At 48.3% G+C, this 16802-nt stretch overlaps 1 protein-coding gene across 2 annotated transcripts in view; it reads right to left on the reverse strand.

Moving 5' to 3' along the window:
* Positions 1-16802, reverse strand: part of LOC129821099 (uncharacterized) — an 81791-nt gene that overhangs the window by 20387 nt on the left and 44602 nt on the right. For both annotated transcript variants that reach the window (XM_055878395.1, XM_055878396.1), the window contains exon 3: positions 10955-12876. In XM_055878395.1, the coding sequence (XP_055734370.1) occupies positions 10955-12846 (1892 nt within the window). In that variant the 5' untranslated portion in view covers positions 12847-12876. The remainder of the gene's footprint in view (positions 1-10954; positions 12877-16802) is intronic.

The following is a 16802-nucleotide window of genomic DNA, read 5'->3' on the forward strand; positions in this document are numbered from 1 at the left end:
AAGGAGGAGGAGGATAGAACTCGTGGGGATTGACACTCACGCCCTGTTGTAAATCAAGAGAGAAGAGACGGAGAAGATCCAGGCCTGTGCTCTCCAAATTCACCAAAGGACTGTGCTTTGTCTCAACAGACCTTTATTTACCGTTGAAACTCTAACACGTTCAAAAGCAAATACTGGAACAATATTTCTAACGTAGAACGTGGGGAATGGTCAAAGGCGATCTACAGAACACTAATGTCATTTTGTTTGTTATTTTATGATGTCATAAAAATGTTATAAAGGAAATACTGTAACTTGGAAAGTATACCCAGTACATAGATGTGAGTTGAGCATGTAATATGAAAAATGATGAAAGTGTTTTTGTTACGAGAGGAATGTTAAGTGTCTCTGTCCCTCGCTCCCTCTCCATCTCTTCTTTAACAAGTATCCATGTTGTTATCATTCCACTAGGGACCTCTTTTTCAGAGTATTAATTAAATCGATTTGTGTAGTACTGAATCATAAATAAGGCTTGGGTTTTTGCAAGGAGATTACAACTATTCAGAATGATGATATGATACGAGGTTATGATTAATAAGTTAACTGTTTATAGATGTGATAGGTAAAGACCTTTAGAGTTTAATTTGGGAGATGGTAACTCTTTAAAAGAACTGCTCTCGTGGTGCCCCAGATCCTAATGAGTTCATTGTTACATGATTCATTTAATCGGGTAGCAATCAAACATAGTTAGTTAATTACATAAATAACAGTCTTCAGATTAATGTTAAAGTCACAACAGAATATTCCAGACCGGTATTTTAAACAATATGACAAATTAACAAAATACTTTTTGTGGGATAGGAAAAAACCCAGGATTAATATGAAGAAGGTGTGCTCACCAAGGAATGTAGGAGGCTTGGCTTTACCATTTGTTAAATTGTAAAATGTATCATTTGAAATGGCTACATTTGCGAAGCATTGGGGCAAAAGGGATGCTGGCTTGGATTGAATAACATTAGAGTGTGAACTAAGTTATATTTTCACCTCTATTGATACTCTGTCACATAGTCTTATAGGGGAGAGGTTTGTTGAAACTCCCAACACAATTTTGTTACACTCAAAAGAGGTGTGGAGGACAGTACACAAGATATGTGGAATTTCACATCTAAATCCAGGATACTCATCATTGTGGCACAATCCTAGGCTACGGATAGGAAAGAAGTCTGTGTACTGGAAGCTGTGTGTAACGTTCCTGACCTGTTTTATGTTGTTTTTGTATGTGTATATGGTCAGGGCGTGAGTTTTGGGTGGGCAGTCTATGTTTTCTGTTTCTATGTTGGTTTTGGGTTGCCTGGTATGGCTCTTAATTAGAGGCAGGTGTTTTGCGTTTTCCTCTAATTGAGAGTCATATTTAGGTAGGGTGTTCTCACTGTTTGTTTGTGGGTGATTGTCTCCTGTTTCGTTCATGTCTATACCATACGGGACTGTTTGGCTGTTCGTTTCGTTTTGATGTAGTCTGTTCCTGTCCGTGAGTTTTACGTTAGTTATGTAAGTTCATGTTCAGGTTTTCGTCTACGTCGTTTTCTTGTTTTGTAATTTTGTAAGTGTTTTGTTTTCGTGTTGCCGTCGTTTAAAATAAAGAGATGGCTTATTTCCCTAATGCTGCGTATTGGTCCACTGATCCTTCTCTCCTCTCCTCGTCCGAGGAAGAGGAGGACAACAGCCCTTACAGAATCACCCACCAAACTAGGACCAAGCGGCAAGGGAGTGCTCAACAGAGCAACAAGGACTCCTGGACTTGGGAGGAGATCCTGGACGGTAGAGGACCCTGGGCTCAGCCAGGGGAATATCGCCATCCCAAGGAGGAGTTGGAAGCAGCGAAGGCTGAGAGGCGCTGGTATGAGGAGGCAGCGCGGCGACGCGGTTGGGAGCCCGTGAGTCAGACCCAGAAATTTCTTGGGGGGGGCACACGAGGAGTGTGGCAAAGCCGGGTAGGATACCTGAGCCAACTCCCCGTGCTTACCGTGGAGGTAGAAGGCGTCGTACTGGTAAGACACCGTGTTATGCGGTAAAGCGCACGGTGTCCCCAGTACGCGTGCTTAGCCCAGTGCGGGCTATTCCACCTTGCCGCACTGGGAGGGCTAAGTTGGGCATCGAGCTGGATGTCATGAAGCCGGCCCAACGCATCTGGCCACCAGTGCGTCTCCTCGGGCCGGCATACATGGCACCAGCCTTACGAGTGGTGTCCCCGGTTTGCCAGTATAGCCCAGTGCGGGCTATTCCACCTCGCCGCACTGGCAGGGCTACGGGCACCATTCAACCTGGTAAGGTTGGGCAGGCTCGGTGCTCAAGAGCACGTGTCCTCCTTCACGGTCCGGTATACCCGGTGCCACCTCCATGTACCAGTCCTCCGGTGGCAGCCCCCCGTACCAGGCTGTCTCTCCGGGTTCTCTCTCCAGCTGTTTCCTCCTCTCCAGCGCAGCCAGTGCCTAGACCACGCACCAGGCTGTCTCTCCTTCTCCTCCCTACAGAGCCGTCCTGCCATGACCAGCCAGAGCCGTCCTGCCATGACCAGCCAGAGCCGTCTAGCCAGGACCAGCCAGAGCCGTCCAGCCAGGACCTGCCAGAGTCCCTCAGCCAGGACCTGCCAGGGTTCCTCAGCCAGGACCTGCCAGAGTCCCTCAGCCAGGACCTGCCAGAGTCCCTCAGCCAGGACCTGCCAGAGTCCCTCAGCCAGGACCTGCCAGAGTCCCTCAGCCAGGACCTGCCAGAGTCCCTCAGCCAGGACCTGCCAGAGTCCCTCAGCCAGGATCTGCCAGAGTCTCTCAGCCGGGACCTGCCGCCCCTTATCCCGGTGCTGCCCCTTGTCCCGGTGCTGCCCCTTATCCCGGTGCTGCCCCTTGTCCCGGTGCTGCCCCTTGTCCCGGTGCTGCCCCTTGTCCCGGTGCTGCCCCTTATCCCGGTGCTGTCCCTTATCCCGGTGCTGTCCCTTATCCCGGTGCTGTCCCTTATCCCGGTGCTGTCCCTTATCCCGGTGCTGCCCCTTATCCCGGTGCTGCCCCTTGTCCCGGTGCTGCCCCTTGTCCCGGTGCTGCCCCTTGTCCCGGTGCTGCCCCTTGTCCCGGTGCTGCCCCTTGTCCCGGTGCTGCCCCTTGTCCCGGTGCTGCCCCTTCTCCCGGTGCTGCCCCTTATCCCGGTGCTGCCCCTTATCCCGGTGTTGGCTGTTCATTTAGGGGATGTTAGTTTGAGGGTGGTCATTGGGAGGGGAAGACAGAAGCGGGGAGTGACTATGGTGGTGTGGGGACAGCGTCCAGAGCCTGAGCCACCACCGTGGTCAACTGCCCACCCAGACCCTCCCCTGGACTTTGTGCTGGTGCGCCCGGCGTTCGCACCTTGAGGGGGGGGGTTCTGTAACGTTCCTGACCTGTTTTATGTTGTTTTTGTATGTGTATATGGTCAGGGCGTGAGTTTTGGGTGGGCAGTCTATGTTTTCTGTTTCTATGTTGGTTTTGGTTGCCTGGTATGGCTCTTAGAGGCAGGTGTTTTGCGTTTTCCTCTAATTAAGAGTCATATTTAGGTAGGGTGTTCTCACTGTTTGTTTGTGGGTGATTGTCTCCTGTTTCGTATATGTATGTACCATACGGGACTGTTTGGTTGTTCGTTCGTTTTGATGTAGTCTGTTCCTGTCCGTGAGTTTTACGTTTTAGTTAAGTAAGTTCATGTTCAGGTTTTCGTCTACGTCGTTTTCTTGTTTTGTAATTTTGTAAGTGTTTGTTTTCGTGTTGCCGTCGTTTCGAATAAAGAGATGGCTTATTTCCCAAATGCTGCGTATTGGTCCACTGATCCTTCTCTCCTCTCCTCGTCCGAGGATGAGGAGAACGACAGCCCTTACACTGTGGCTAATGAAAGGAATTCATACTATAGGTGATCTGTACAATGAAGATGTTTTAATGTCATACTCAGATTTGGTACAAAGATATGATGTCGGAGACAAGGGACATTTCTGGAAATATTTAGAGAGAATGTTTGTTAACCGGCTATCAACAAAATCCAGGAAAGAACCCAATAGCTGAGTATTTGGAATTACCCAAACATAAAGCAGCCATTTTTTCCTCAATATTTAGTCATCTGCAGAGCAAAGACTGTAAAAACCTCAGAAAAATATGGCAAATTGACCTTAAGTGTGAAATTGAGGATGATACCTGGTTGAAGATCTTGTCTAGCTCAGGGAGGAACATAAGGGAAGCCAGGGGGAAACTTACTCAATATAAGATACTACATAGGTTTTATTGGACCCCAACAAGGCTTCATAAGATGTGGCTGACCAATAGTTCTTTGTATTGGAAATGCCAAAAAGACACTGGGACATTTTTACACGTAATATGGGAATGTACATTAGTGCTACCTTTCTGGGAGGATGTTTTGAAATAGCTGGAGGAATGGTTGAGGTTAACAATTCCAGTTTCACTGAGAATATGTCTCTTAGGCGATAGAACAGTTACCTAATGTAACAAATGAGGAATTTGCACTGATCACTGTTGGTATGGTTACAGCAGCTAGAGTAACGTTCATGCCACTCCTACTCTGAAACAGTGGATAGAATCAATGTTGGAGGTCACATCTTATGAACAAATACTTGCTAGGATCACCGGTAGAAACAACAATTCTAGAAGCTGGATGCGTTTTATTTGTCATGTTTCTAAGACTGGAAGGTGATTACTTATGCTTGTGAACCCATTTTGTTCAGTATTGTAGCTTGTGAGATACTGTTTGACTGTGTGCTATGTTGGAGGATATGTCTGGAAGTCATGCTCAATGTTTTTATGCTTTACAATGTTTTTTATTTGTTTGTTTGTTTGTGGAAAAAAATAAACACACAAAAAAAGAACTAATAAAAATAAAAATACATTAAAAAAAGAGTAAATTTATGCTTGATCTAAAAATGTGGTTGAAGGCTTCGCATGGAGGGTGTGATGCAATTGTGGAGTATCTGGAGGCACGCAGAGGCCAAATCAAGCTCTGTACCGCATCACGGTGTGCCTCTCAAATGTTGTAACAATGCGGAGGGCTCCGTATAGCTTCACATTGACATGATTGGTTGACGGTAGGTGGGGGCGGTACATCCTATATAAACACGAACTCACTTCCTTGACAACTTCCTTCACAATAGCTCTGCTCTGCTAAGCGCAATAAGTATGAAAGCCCTGACGTCTGAGGAGGCCGCATCGCAGTTAATACTGTACGGCCAATTCAAACTTCAGATTGACCATACAGAGCCTTTAATATGCGCTACTCCGGCGCGCATTCAAAATAGATCATGCTGCAGGCAGGATAGAGAGAAAAATACATGTTTAGAACTGGTAATTGATCGCATGGTGCAAGAATGAATGCAGTTAATTGATTATTGAATGTTATGACGGACATAGCTTTGTAGAGCCAAAACATACACAACCTCTGCTCAGCAAACTCGAACTCGAGAACGAACCGTTTGGGGTGCTGCAGTTCGCTATTGATATTGTGCTTATCAATCACCCTCACGGCAGTCAAGCAATGCGTCCGCCAGGAGTCGTTCACAATCTAGTCCGGTTGCGGCCACAACTAGACCTTGTTTCAAATGTACCAATAAATAATTGTATTTGTATGCCTCGTAATGAACAAATGTACATTGTTTAAAGCACTCTTTTACAAGTCTCAGTTACAAATAACAGCTCCAATAAGCCCCTTATAGCCAATTTATGCTTGATCTGGATATGTAGTCGGAGGCTCTGTATGGAGGGGGTGACACAATTGCCGAGCATCCGGAGGCATTAAGAGGTCAAAATGAGCTCCGTACTTTGAACATGCAGCGCCTTTTATGTTGAATGACGTGAACGAGAGGCTTGTAGAATCATGAGTGTTTTGAGTTTTGAGTTCATCGTTCGCCGGTAGGGGGTCTTGTGTGCTCTGGGCATTACTGTCTCAAATGAATGAAATGAGTCGAAGGATTCGTTCTTTTGACTGAACAAGTTGAAAAGATCAGAGTCAGTAAAAAGAGCCAAACTTCCCATCAGTAACACACACCGGCGCACGCACACACACACGCACACACACCAACTGGCCTACACGCTAGCAACACTCACTAGCATTTGCTAAGGTTTTGAAGTTTTCAAAATGCAACAAAGCAAACTCTTTATCTTCACATGGTGCAGGTGCCATGGGCATAAAATGAATAATTAAGTGTGTCCCCCAAATGGCACCCTATTCCCTATATAGAACATTATTCCTATATGACTCTGGTCAAAAGTAGTGCACTATGTAGGGCAGGGGTCCCCAATTACATTCAACATAGTTACAAATAATTTGTACAGTGCAAACCTTGAAATTTCAAACCTTGATTACATTGGAATATGGTCACATATGCCACTCTGTTTGTGTGAAAATTTGTGAGAATAGATTCCTAAATTAAAATCACTCTTGAGATGATCTCCTGGTGATTTTACAGTCTTTTGTGTACCCAATAAAATCACCTGCGGGCTGAATTTGGCATGCGGGCCGCCTATTAGGGAACCCTGATGTAGGGATATTGCCAGAAAGAGGCAATAAAACCAGAGGCTGGTGCATATCCTTCCTTCCAGCTGGAATAACTTTCATTAAAACCTTTCCTTCCAAATATTACCTGTCAGCCTGTAGATGATTCATGTGGGGTAATAACATGAAACATCATTTATTAGCTCATGGACTGTGTATGATATATCACCTCTCTCTGCCTGCGGTACACTGTGATATTGAAATTAGTATATAGTCACTCCAGCCATATCATGTTTGTTCATAAGGAATCCATACTGTATATTCTAAACATGGATGGTGACTCTGTAATCTCTCTGTTAATGTCTTTATATATTAAAGGCCATGTTAGGCAAAAAACAACACACCAAAATCTAACCTGTGTATTTGTCATGAGGAGAGAGCGAGAGCAACCACATCTTAATGCACACTAAGCACACCCAAGAGCACTGTTTTAGAACTTCCCACCGTTAATAGATTCCTGCTCCACCATCCCATCAGGTGTAAACTCCAGTATTGTAATTGCCTGGTGAAAAACCCATCAGACTAGCCACAGTTCGATAGCCATCGTGATCGTAAGTCTGTATGGGACACAGACGAGCGCGAACACAAGACTTGTTTAATGGAGCTGAGAGAAACAGAGTCGTTAAAACTAGACCCTTGGGGTGCACGCATAACAATAGAAAATGATTAATTTTGAATTACCAATTTTATACTATTACAATATTCACAAAGATCACGCCTATGTAACGGAGGTCATATTAAAACCCATTAAGAATACATTTTGTGTTAGAATATGAACATACTGTATATTAGTAAAATGTCCTACATACATGTATTAATACACTTGGTAAAAGCTACCTCATAAATTCTAGCAATTCCTAAGCATGGGGATGAAAAACTATTAAACCTCCCTAGGTTCCTTGTCCTCTGGTCCCATGGCCAACATGTGTCAGGAGTGTAATATTTGAATGTACAGTACGTCACATAGCTTTCCTTTCTGGTGAACACACCACCTATATAATATATCTTCTGTGGTATCATGCAGTTCACTCCGCAGTCTGTATCATCCATCATCACCTCTATAGTACTCTCAGAGAGGTGGGGGACACAGTGATATCTATGGGTGGGAACAAGCACAGAGGAGAACCCTGACTTTGACTGTCAGGGAGACAGCCATTTATGACATGAGAGAGAGAAGAATACAAGGCTATCCATTTCTCTCATGGTCAGCACTGACACGTACAGTCCTATAACTCTTCTCTAGTCCACTGCATCTTGTCCTGAAACATGGTTGTAGAATCCTATCCCAGTGAGCAAAACTGGTCAAAAATGTAATTTAAACAATTTTTGCCAATGAAATGAGGTGTTTTCAACCAGTAATGTTCACTCGGTATGGCTGTTAGATACCATGGGAGTCTACAGCCATGTCTCAGGGAAAGTCTATACCATGTCTGAGGCTACATGTGCCTGTCTGAGTCTAATGTTGTGTGCTGGCCCGGGTGATGCCAGGTTGTAAGCCTATGAAGAATGCCAAAGCAGGCTTTACATCTCTCCTTGATTTGCCAAACCACACCAGACTGAAGTCTTCATCTGTTTAGCAAGCAGTATCACGTTTCCGGTAAGACCAAAGTGCAGACTGTGTTGAAGTAACAATGTTTGTTACAACAACAGGAGCAGGAAAAAGACAGGTCAAGGCAGGCAGGGGTCGGTAATCGAGAGTAGGGGCAAAGGCCCCAGACGGCAGGAAGGCTCAGGGTCAGGGGCAGGCAGAGTGGTCAGGCAGGCTGGCTCAGAGTCAGGACAGGCAATGGTCAAAACCAGGAGGGCGAGAAAAGAGAGACTGGGGAAAAGCAGGAGCTGAGAAACAAACCACTGGTTGACTTGACAAACAAGACGAACTGGCAACAGACAAACAGAGAACACAGGTATAAGTACCCAGGGGATAATGGGGAAGATGGGCGACACCTGGAAGGGGGTGGAGACAAGCACAATGACAGGTGAAACAGATCAGGGTGTGACAAACAGTGTGCCAAACCAGCTGCCATAGTGAGAGGAGGGGAAGTGTGGTGCTGCCAATCAGAGGTGCCAATCAGTTGGCTGTCCTGTGAGCATATGGATCAGACCTGGGTTCAAACGGTATTTAGCCGTCCTTGTTGGAAATACCCTAGCGCAATGGAAACAATGGAATAGTCCCAAAAGTGCATACCCTATCCATCTGCCTGAAGACAAACCCTTAAAGTATGTGAAAGATTACAGATCCTATTTGAACCCAGGTAGGTCTGCTATGGAGATGATGTGTCAGACTGGAAATGGGAGACCCTGGAAAAGCCACAACAGTCTCCTCTGGTAGCCACACCTGTCTGATCCAACAACTGTGATTAATCAATACCAACACTAACACTACTGTCGCCCCTGCAGAAAAACACTACAGCACACTACAGCACACCCCAGCATGATGTGGGCCCAATGCGGACTAAAATATTGGCCCTATGTAGGCTGCCAACATTGGCTCCACGTTGGCCCCCAAGGCATTTGCCCAGTGTGGCCAGCCCATATCTGGTGAAGGCAGCACTCACTTTGTCTGAAATATGCCCATCTTTTCCCAGCAAACATGCCCACATTTGCACGATGTGAGCCCAATGCGCGCCAAAATATTGGCCCCATGTCGGCTGCCCACATTGGGACGATGCGCTTTTTCTATTTAATAGGAATTAATTTAATACATTTATTACAGTTTAATTCAATGCATAAATTGCATTGTTTTCAAGCCTTAAAGGTATTGAGGGAACATGATAGATTGTATCAGAAAGACAACAAAGTTGTTACTATCATACATGTATACTGAACAAAAATATAAACGCAACATGTAAAGTGTTGGTCCCATGTTTCATGAGCTGAAATAAAAGATCTTTCATACGCATAAAAAGCTTATTTCTCTCCAATTTTGTGCACAAATTTGTTTACATCCCTGTCAGTGAGCATTTCCCCTTTGCTAAGATAATCCATCCACCTGACACGTGATCATTACACAGATGCACCTTGTGCTGGGGACAATAAAAGGCCACTGTAAAATGTGCAGTTTGGTGACACAACACAATGCCACAGATGTCTAAAGTTTTGAGGGAGCGTGCAATTGGCATGCTGACTGCAGGAATGTCCACCATAACTGTTGGAAGATAATTTATTGTTAATTTCTCTACCATAAGCCGCCTCCAACATCGTTCTAGAGAATTTGGCTGTACGTCCAACTGGCCTCATAACCACTGATCACGTGTAACCACGCCAGCCCAGGACCTCCACATCTGGCTTCTTCACCTGTGGGGTTGTCTGAGACCAGCCACCCGGACAGCTGATGATACTGAGGATTCTTTCTGTCTGTAATAATGCTTTTTTGTGGGGAAAACTCATTCTGATTGACTGGGCCTGGCTTCCCAGTGGGTGGGCTTATGCCCTCCCAGGCCCACCCATGGCTGCACCTCTGCCCAATCATGTGAAATCCATAGATTAGGGCCTAATGAATATATTTAAATTGACTGATTTCCTTATACGAACTGTAACTCAGTAAAATCATTGAAATTGTTGCATGTTGCATTAATATTTCTGTTCAGTATATTTTTTACAAGAGAAAATGTTCAGTTTCTCACATATCACATGCACTTATTTAAGTATTTTTAAAGACTTTATCATTGGCAGTGTACAAGATAAAGCAAAATTGGGCATCACACAACAGAACACTTAAACAGTTAGAGCAAACTCAGTAACGGTTGCATAAAAAGAACTGTGTGCAAACCACGCTCCCAAATATTCTAATGAGCCCCCGCCTCTAGCTGGGCTGGTGTGAGCTAGCCCCTGTTGGGATGGGGTGGGCTAGCCTGTGTTGGACTTGGTGTGGGCTGGCCCGTGTTGGGCTGGTGTGGGCTAGACTGTTTTGGGCTTGTTGTGGGCTACCCCATGTCGGGCTGGTGTGGGCTTGGTGTGGGCTAGCCCGTGTTGGGCTCTGATGTGGGCTTGTTGTGGGCTAACCCGTGCCCACCTTGCCCACCGAATACCCACATGGGCCAATGGGGTCATGTTTGCTGGGACCCATGAGATTCAATTTAGCCATCAAAGAGCTTTACAAGATTTCAAAACAAGCTTTTTGTCAAAAGTGTGTTTTTCTTAAATAAAAACTATACAGATTGACAAACTACTAAATAAATTGATTTTCTAGTTAAGGATTTCTTTACATGGCTAAGGTCCAATTTTGCATTTCATTTAGAATTGTACCTTTCATCTGAGTATGCATATAGCTTCCACAAAGTAGGGCAAGATAACGAGTCAAACTGAGATAGATAAACAGCTCATTACTGTACAATATTGTGCAATACTGAAGCCCATTGATGATCGTATTGATCATGACAACTACCCCTAACTCCAACTTCTTACTAACCTCTTCTTGATGAGGTCCAGGGCTGATCCGATAAACCCTTCCTTCATCTTGTAAATCTTGGCTCCGTAGCTGGAGAGGTCAGTCCTGTCGAGGAGCAGGGCTGGGCAGCAGCTGGAGGGGCCCTCTGCACTCTCCCTGCGTGGAGGAGGGAAGGGGACTGAGGAGGCCCCCGGCACACTGAGCTCCACACTGGGCCTACTGACTTGGGCCTGGGTATGGTCCATGGTCCCCTCCCCCTGCGTCTGACTGGAGGGCTGGAGGGGAGAGCGAGGAGTAGGGCCGGTACATATAGCCATGGTAGAGACTGTGGTCTGAATGCTGGTTGTTGGCTGGGGAGTGTGTCCAGTAAAGATGGGAGTGGCTGAGTTGATAGCACTGGCTGTGGGAGCTGGCGCAACCACCATCACCCTCTCCTCTACTCTTATGTCTGGATGACAGGCTGGTGGTGGGGGAGCCCCAGGGGAGCTGTCACTCTGCCTGGCCTCTCCACTGCTTGTCCCCTCCCCGCTCCCCATCTCTTCCATCTCTCCACTGCCTATCCTCTCACTGCTCTCCCTCTCCTCCTCCTTCAGTCCCACAGTGGGAGACTGAGAGTCTCTCCGCCCCAATAGAGCAGTCTGAGTCTTACAGTCTCTGCCCGTCCCTGGGGTTTGACTGCCAGTACCAGGCTCTGGCTGTTGGTCTATTGAAGCTGTCACTGTAGTGACATTACCCTGGCTCTCTGTCTGTCCACCCTCTCCCTCTCTCTGCCTCATCCTCTTAAACTCCTCAAAGGTGGGGATGTGCAGGCGGCCCATGGGGGGTTTCTTGCGTTCGGCTATTATCTCTGCACAACTCCCAGTGACAGAGATGGACTCAGTGGTGTAGGACTTGGTCATGTCCGGGGTCTGAGGGGTCTCAGGGGAGGCGTGGAGGGTCAGGTTTGGGGTGCTGTTCTGCCGGCGGAGCTGCAGGCGTCTCAGAACCTCTTTCTTGATTTCCTCAGGGCTGGTGATGCGCCGGACACACAGGGGTTTCCCAACGTACCCCTGGTAGGACGATGAGTCCCTCTCTGAGCACCCCCCCATGATGGGAGGGGTACTGCCTGGGGTTATCTGCGGTCGAAGAGGCTTTAGGGGTTCTGCCGCTGCCCGGGCACTCTGGAGGCGGAGCTTCTCCCTTAACCCCTTCCTGGCGGTGGTGGTAGCGTTCACCCCCCAGTCATCCACGCCGGGGAACAGCCACTGGGGGAAGAGGGGCAGCTCCTTCCTCCCCAGACCCCCCAGACGAGCATTGGGGTAGAAGGCAAGGGTCTCAGGACTGTAGCCCTGGGGCCCTGTCCCCACCGGGGGCACATCGTACCAGTGGCTGGTGGCAGTGCAGCGGAAGATGAACTCACTGTCCATGCTACCCCTGTGGGGGGCGCTATAGGGGGATGAGTAGAGGCCTGGTTCAGACACAGAATTACTCCAGTTCAGGTTCTCCATGCTGCGATAGAGTCTAGTCCCGCTGTCTGGGTTAATGTTCACACAGGGCCCTGCGTGGTCCGGCTCCAGGCCTAACCCTGACCCTAACCCCAGCCTAGAGTCAGGCCCCCTGGGTGGGTGCTGCACACTGTTGGTGGAGCAGTAACGGAGGCCAAGATTAGTCAACAGGGCACTGCTGTTACACCGGGGCATGACGGGGCACTGGCCTGGGTAAGGAGGGTAGGGGGGTACGCTGTGGCCTCTGAAGCCAGAAAGGGGATGGGGAAGGGGCAGGTCGGTGAGGCTGAGGCAGGGCTCCAGGTCCATGGTGAGACCAGCGGTGCAGGTGTAGCCCGCAGGGCCGTGGCCGGGGGAGCAGCCCGCTGAGGGGTAATCACATGGCAGAGGGGCCTTCACGTCCGGCATGGCTGCAGTATGAGCCACCATACTGCAGAGAGAGGCTCTGGGAAACTGGCCCTAAAGGACAGAGAGGAGACACAGGGGAATGAGCTGGGAGACACACACACACACACACACACACACACACACACACCACACACACACACACACACGCACACACACACACACGTACACACACTGCCACAGTGCATCTATACATGAGCTGTACTAACACATTTCAGGAATTTCATTTGAAGGACATACACTGAGGGTTGTTGAGATAATCCTTGAAATAGCAAATACATTCCATACTGTACATACAGCAAATGTTATGAATGAGATAAAAATTATTTTCAAAAACATTTTGACCTTAGCGTGATGGTTGAGCTTCTGTGAAATGTTGATCATTGTTGTGTTCGAGACCACCTATAGGGAGACCGATTCAAGACCAAGACAGGAGTAAATCGAGTCCGAGTCAAGACCAAGACCAAGACCGGGAGGGGAGTGAGACCGAGTCAAGATCAAGACCAAGACCGGGAGGGGAGTGAGACCGAGTCAAGACCAAGACCAAGACTGGGAGGGGGCGCAGTGGTCTAGGGCACTGCATCGCAGTGCTAGCTGCGCCACCAGAGTCTCTGGGTTCGCGCCCAGGTTGGGCTGGGTTCGCGCCCAGGCTCTGTCGCAGCCGGCCGCAACCGGGAGGTCCGTGGGGCGACGCACAATTGGCATAGCGTCGTCCGGGTTAGGGAGGGTTTGGCCGGTAGGTATATCCTTGTCTCAGTATGTAAATGTAATAAAATGTATGCACTCTACTGTAAGTCGCTCTGGATAAGAGCGTCTGCTAAATGACTAAAATGTAAATGTAAAAATGGGTGAGACCGAGTCAAGACCAAGACCAAGACCGGGAGGGGGTGAGACCGAGTCAAGACCAAGACCAAGACCGGGAGGGGGGTGAGACCGAGTCAAGACCAAGACCAAGACCGGGAGGGGGGTGAGACCGAGTCAAGACCAAGACCGAGACCGGGAGGGGGGTGAGACCGAGTCAAGACCAAGACCGAGACCGGGAGGGGGGTGAGACCGAGTCAAGACCAAGACCAAGACCGGGAGGGGGTGAGACTGAGTCAAGACCTAGACTGGGAGGGGGGTGAGACCGAGTCAAGACCAAGACCAAGACCGGGAGGGGGTGAGACTGAGTCAAGACCTAGACTGGGAGGGGGGTGAGACCGAGTCAAGACCTAGACTGGGAGGGGGGTGAGACCGAGTCAAGACCAAGACCAAGACCGGGAGGGGGTGAGACCGAGTCAAGACCAAGACCGGGAGGGGGGTGAGACCGAGTCAAGACCAAGACCGGGAGGGGGGTGAGACCGAGTCAAGACCTAGACCGGGGGGGGGGGGGGGGGGGGGGTGAGACCGAGTCAAGACCAAGACCAAGACCGGGAGGGGGGTGAGACCGAGTCAAGACCTAGACCGGGAGGGGGGTGAGACCGAGTCAAGACCTAGACCGAGACCGGGAGGGGGTGAGACTGAGTCAAGACCTAGACTGGGAGGGGGGTGAGACCGAGTCAAGACCAAGACCGGGAGGGGGTGAGACTGAGTCAAGACCTAGACTGGGAGGGGGGTGAGACCGAGTCAAGACCTAGACTGGGAGGGGGGTGAGACCGAGTCAAGACCAAGACCAAGACCGGGAGGGGGTGAGACCGAGTCAAGACCAAGACCGGGAGGGGGGTGAGACCGAGTCAAGACCAAGACCGGGAGGGGGGTGAGACCGAGTCAAGACCTAGACCGGGGGGGGGGTGAGACCGAGTCAAGACCAAGACCAAGACCGGGAGGGGGGTGAGACTGAGTCAAGACCTAGACTGGGAGGGGGTTGAGACCGAGTCAAGACCAAGACCAAGACTGGGAGGGGGTGAGACTGAGTCAAGACCTAGACTGGGAGGGGGGTGAGACCGAGTCAAGACCAAGACCAAGACCGGGAGGGGGTGAGACTGAGTCAAGACCAAGACCGGGAGGGGGGTGAGACCGAGTCAAGACCAAGACCGGGAGGGGGGTGAGACCGAGTCAAGACCAAGACCGGGAGGGGGGTGAGACCGAGTCAAGACCAAGACCGGGAGGGGGGTGAGACCGAGTCAAGACCAAGACCGAGACCGGGAGGGGGTGAGACTGAGTCAAGACCTAGACTGGGAGGGGGGTGAGACCGAGTCAAGACCAAGACCAAGACCGGGAGGGGGTGAGACCGAGTCAAGACCAAGACCAAGACCGGAAGGGGGTGAGACCGAGTCAAGACGAAGACCGGGAGGGGGTGAGACTGAGTCAAGACCAAGACCAAGACCGGGAGGGGGTGAGACTGAGTCAAGACCTAGACCAAGACCGGGAGGGGGTGAGACCGAGTCAAGACCAAGACCGGGAGGGGGTGAGACTGAGTCAAGACCAAGACCAAGACCGGGAGGGGGTGAGACTGAGTCAAGACCAACCGGGAGGGAGTGAGACTTAGTCAAGACCAAGACCAAGACCGGGAGGGGGTGAGACCGAGTCAAGACCAAGACCAAGACCGGGACCAGAAAAATGCAAGTCCAATTCAAGACCATGATTGTAATTGTGTCAAATCGCCACCATAATTAGTTCAAAATTAGTTTAAAAAGTTCAAAATGTCCAGTATTTCTGTGTTGATATTTCAGAACAACATATGGATTCTTTAGACAGTCATAATGCTGAGGGAAATAGAGAGCCACTCTACTAATGATCCCTAACCCAAACAGGTCTATACTAGAAAACAATACTAAATATGTTACAACAAATATGTCTCCCCTTACTAATAGTGAGCGTTCAACTTTCAAACAATTTCCCCCACTCTTCCCTACCAGCGAATCAAGGAAATTCTTATGCTCTTACTGAATGGGATAACCACTGTCACTTCCTCCAAACAAGTTCATTGTCCCTGATGCGTGGTTTCTTCCCTTAACTTGAACAATCACATTCATATTTTTTTTAATGGCATCGCTCCGCAGCAATGAATAAAAGAAGGAATTTATTTCACTCTCTCTCTCTATCCGCTTGGGCCATGATGAAAAACGAGAGGAGGAAAATAAGACATGAAGCTGAATGGACAGTAATAAAGACTGCCACTTTGCAGTTAGCCTTCGGCACTCATTCTACTAATCAGAGAGGAGCAGTGGATTAGGAGGAGAAGAGAGAGGGAGAGGGCGAGAGAAAGAGAGAGAAGACACAAAGACAGAGAGAGGAGAGAGAAAGAGAAGAAGAGACAGGGAGAGAGAGAGAGCGAGAGAGAGAGAGAGAGAGAGAATACACAAAGACAGAGAGAGGAGAGAGAAAGAGAAGAAGAGACAGGGAGAGCGAGAGAGCGAGAGAGAGAGAGGAGAGAGAAAGAGAAGAAGAGACAGAGAGAGAGAGAGAGAGAGAGAGAGAGAGACAGAGAGAGAGACAGAGACAGAGACAGAGAGAGAGAGAGAGAGAGAGAGAATACACAAAGACAGAGAGAGGAGAGAGAGAGAGAGACAGAGAGAGAGAGAGAGAGACAGAGAGAGAGAGAGAGAGAGAGAGAGAGAGAGACAGAGAGAGAGAGGAGAGAGAAAGAGAGGAGAGAGAAAGAGAAGAGACAGAGAGAGAGAGAGAGTATATGTATTTGTATATTATCTACCTCACTTGCTTTGGCAATGTTAACACATGTTTCCCATGCCAATAAAGCCCCTTGAATTGAATTTAATTGAATTGAGAGAGAGACAAGAAAAGGGCAACCAGTGAAGAACAAACACCATTGTAAATACAACCCATGTTTATCTATTTTAACTTGTGTGCTTTAACCATTTGTACATCGTTACAACACTGTATATATATATATAATAAGACATTTGTAATGTCTTTATTGTTTTGAAACTTCTGTATGTGTAATGTTTACTGTTAATTTGTATTGTTTGTTTCACTTTTGTATATTGTCTACCTCACTTGCTTTGGCAATGTTAACACATGTTTCCCATGCCAATAAAGCC

This window comes from Salvelinus fontinalis, chromosome 23 (assembly GCF_029448725.1).
Source record: "Salvelinus fontinalis isolate EN_2023a chromosome 23, ASM2944872v1, whole genome shotgun sequence".
NCBI lineage: Eukaryota > Metazoa > Chordata > Actinopteri > Salmoniformes > Salmonidae > Salvelinus > Salvelinus fontinalis.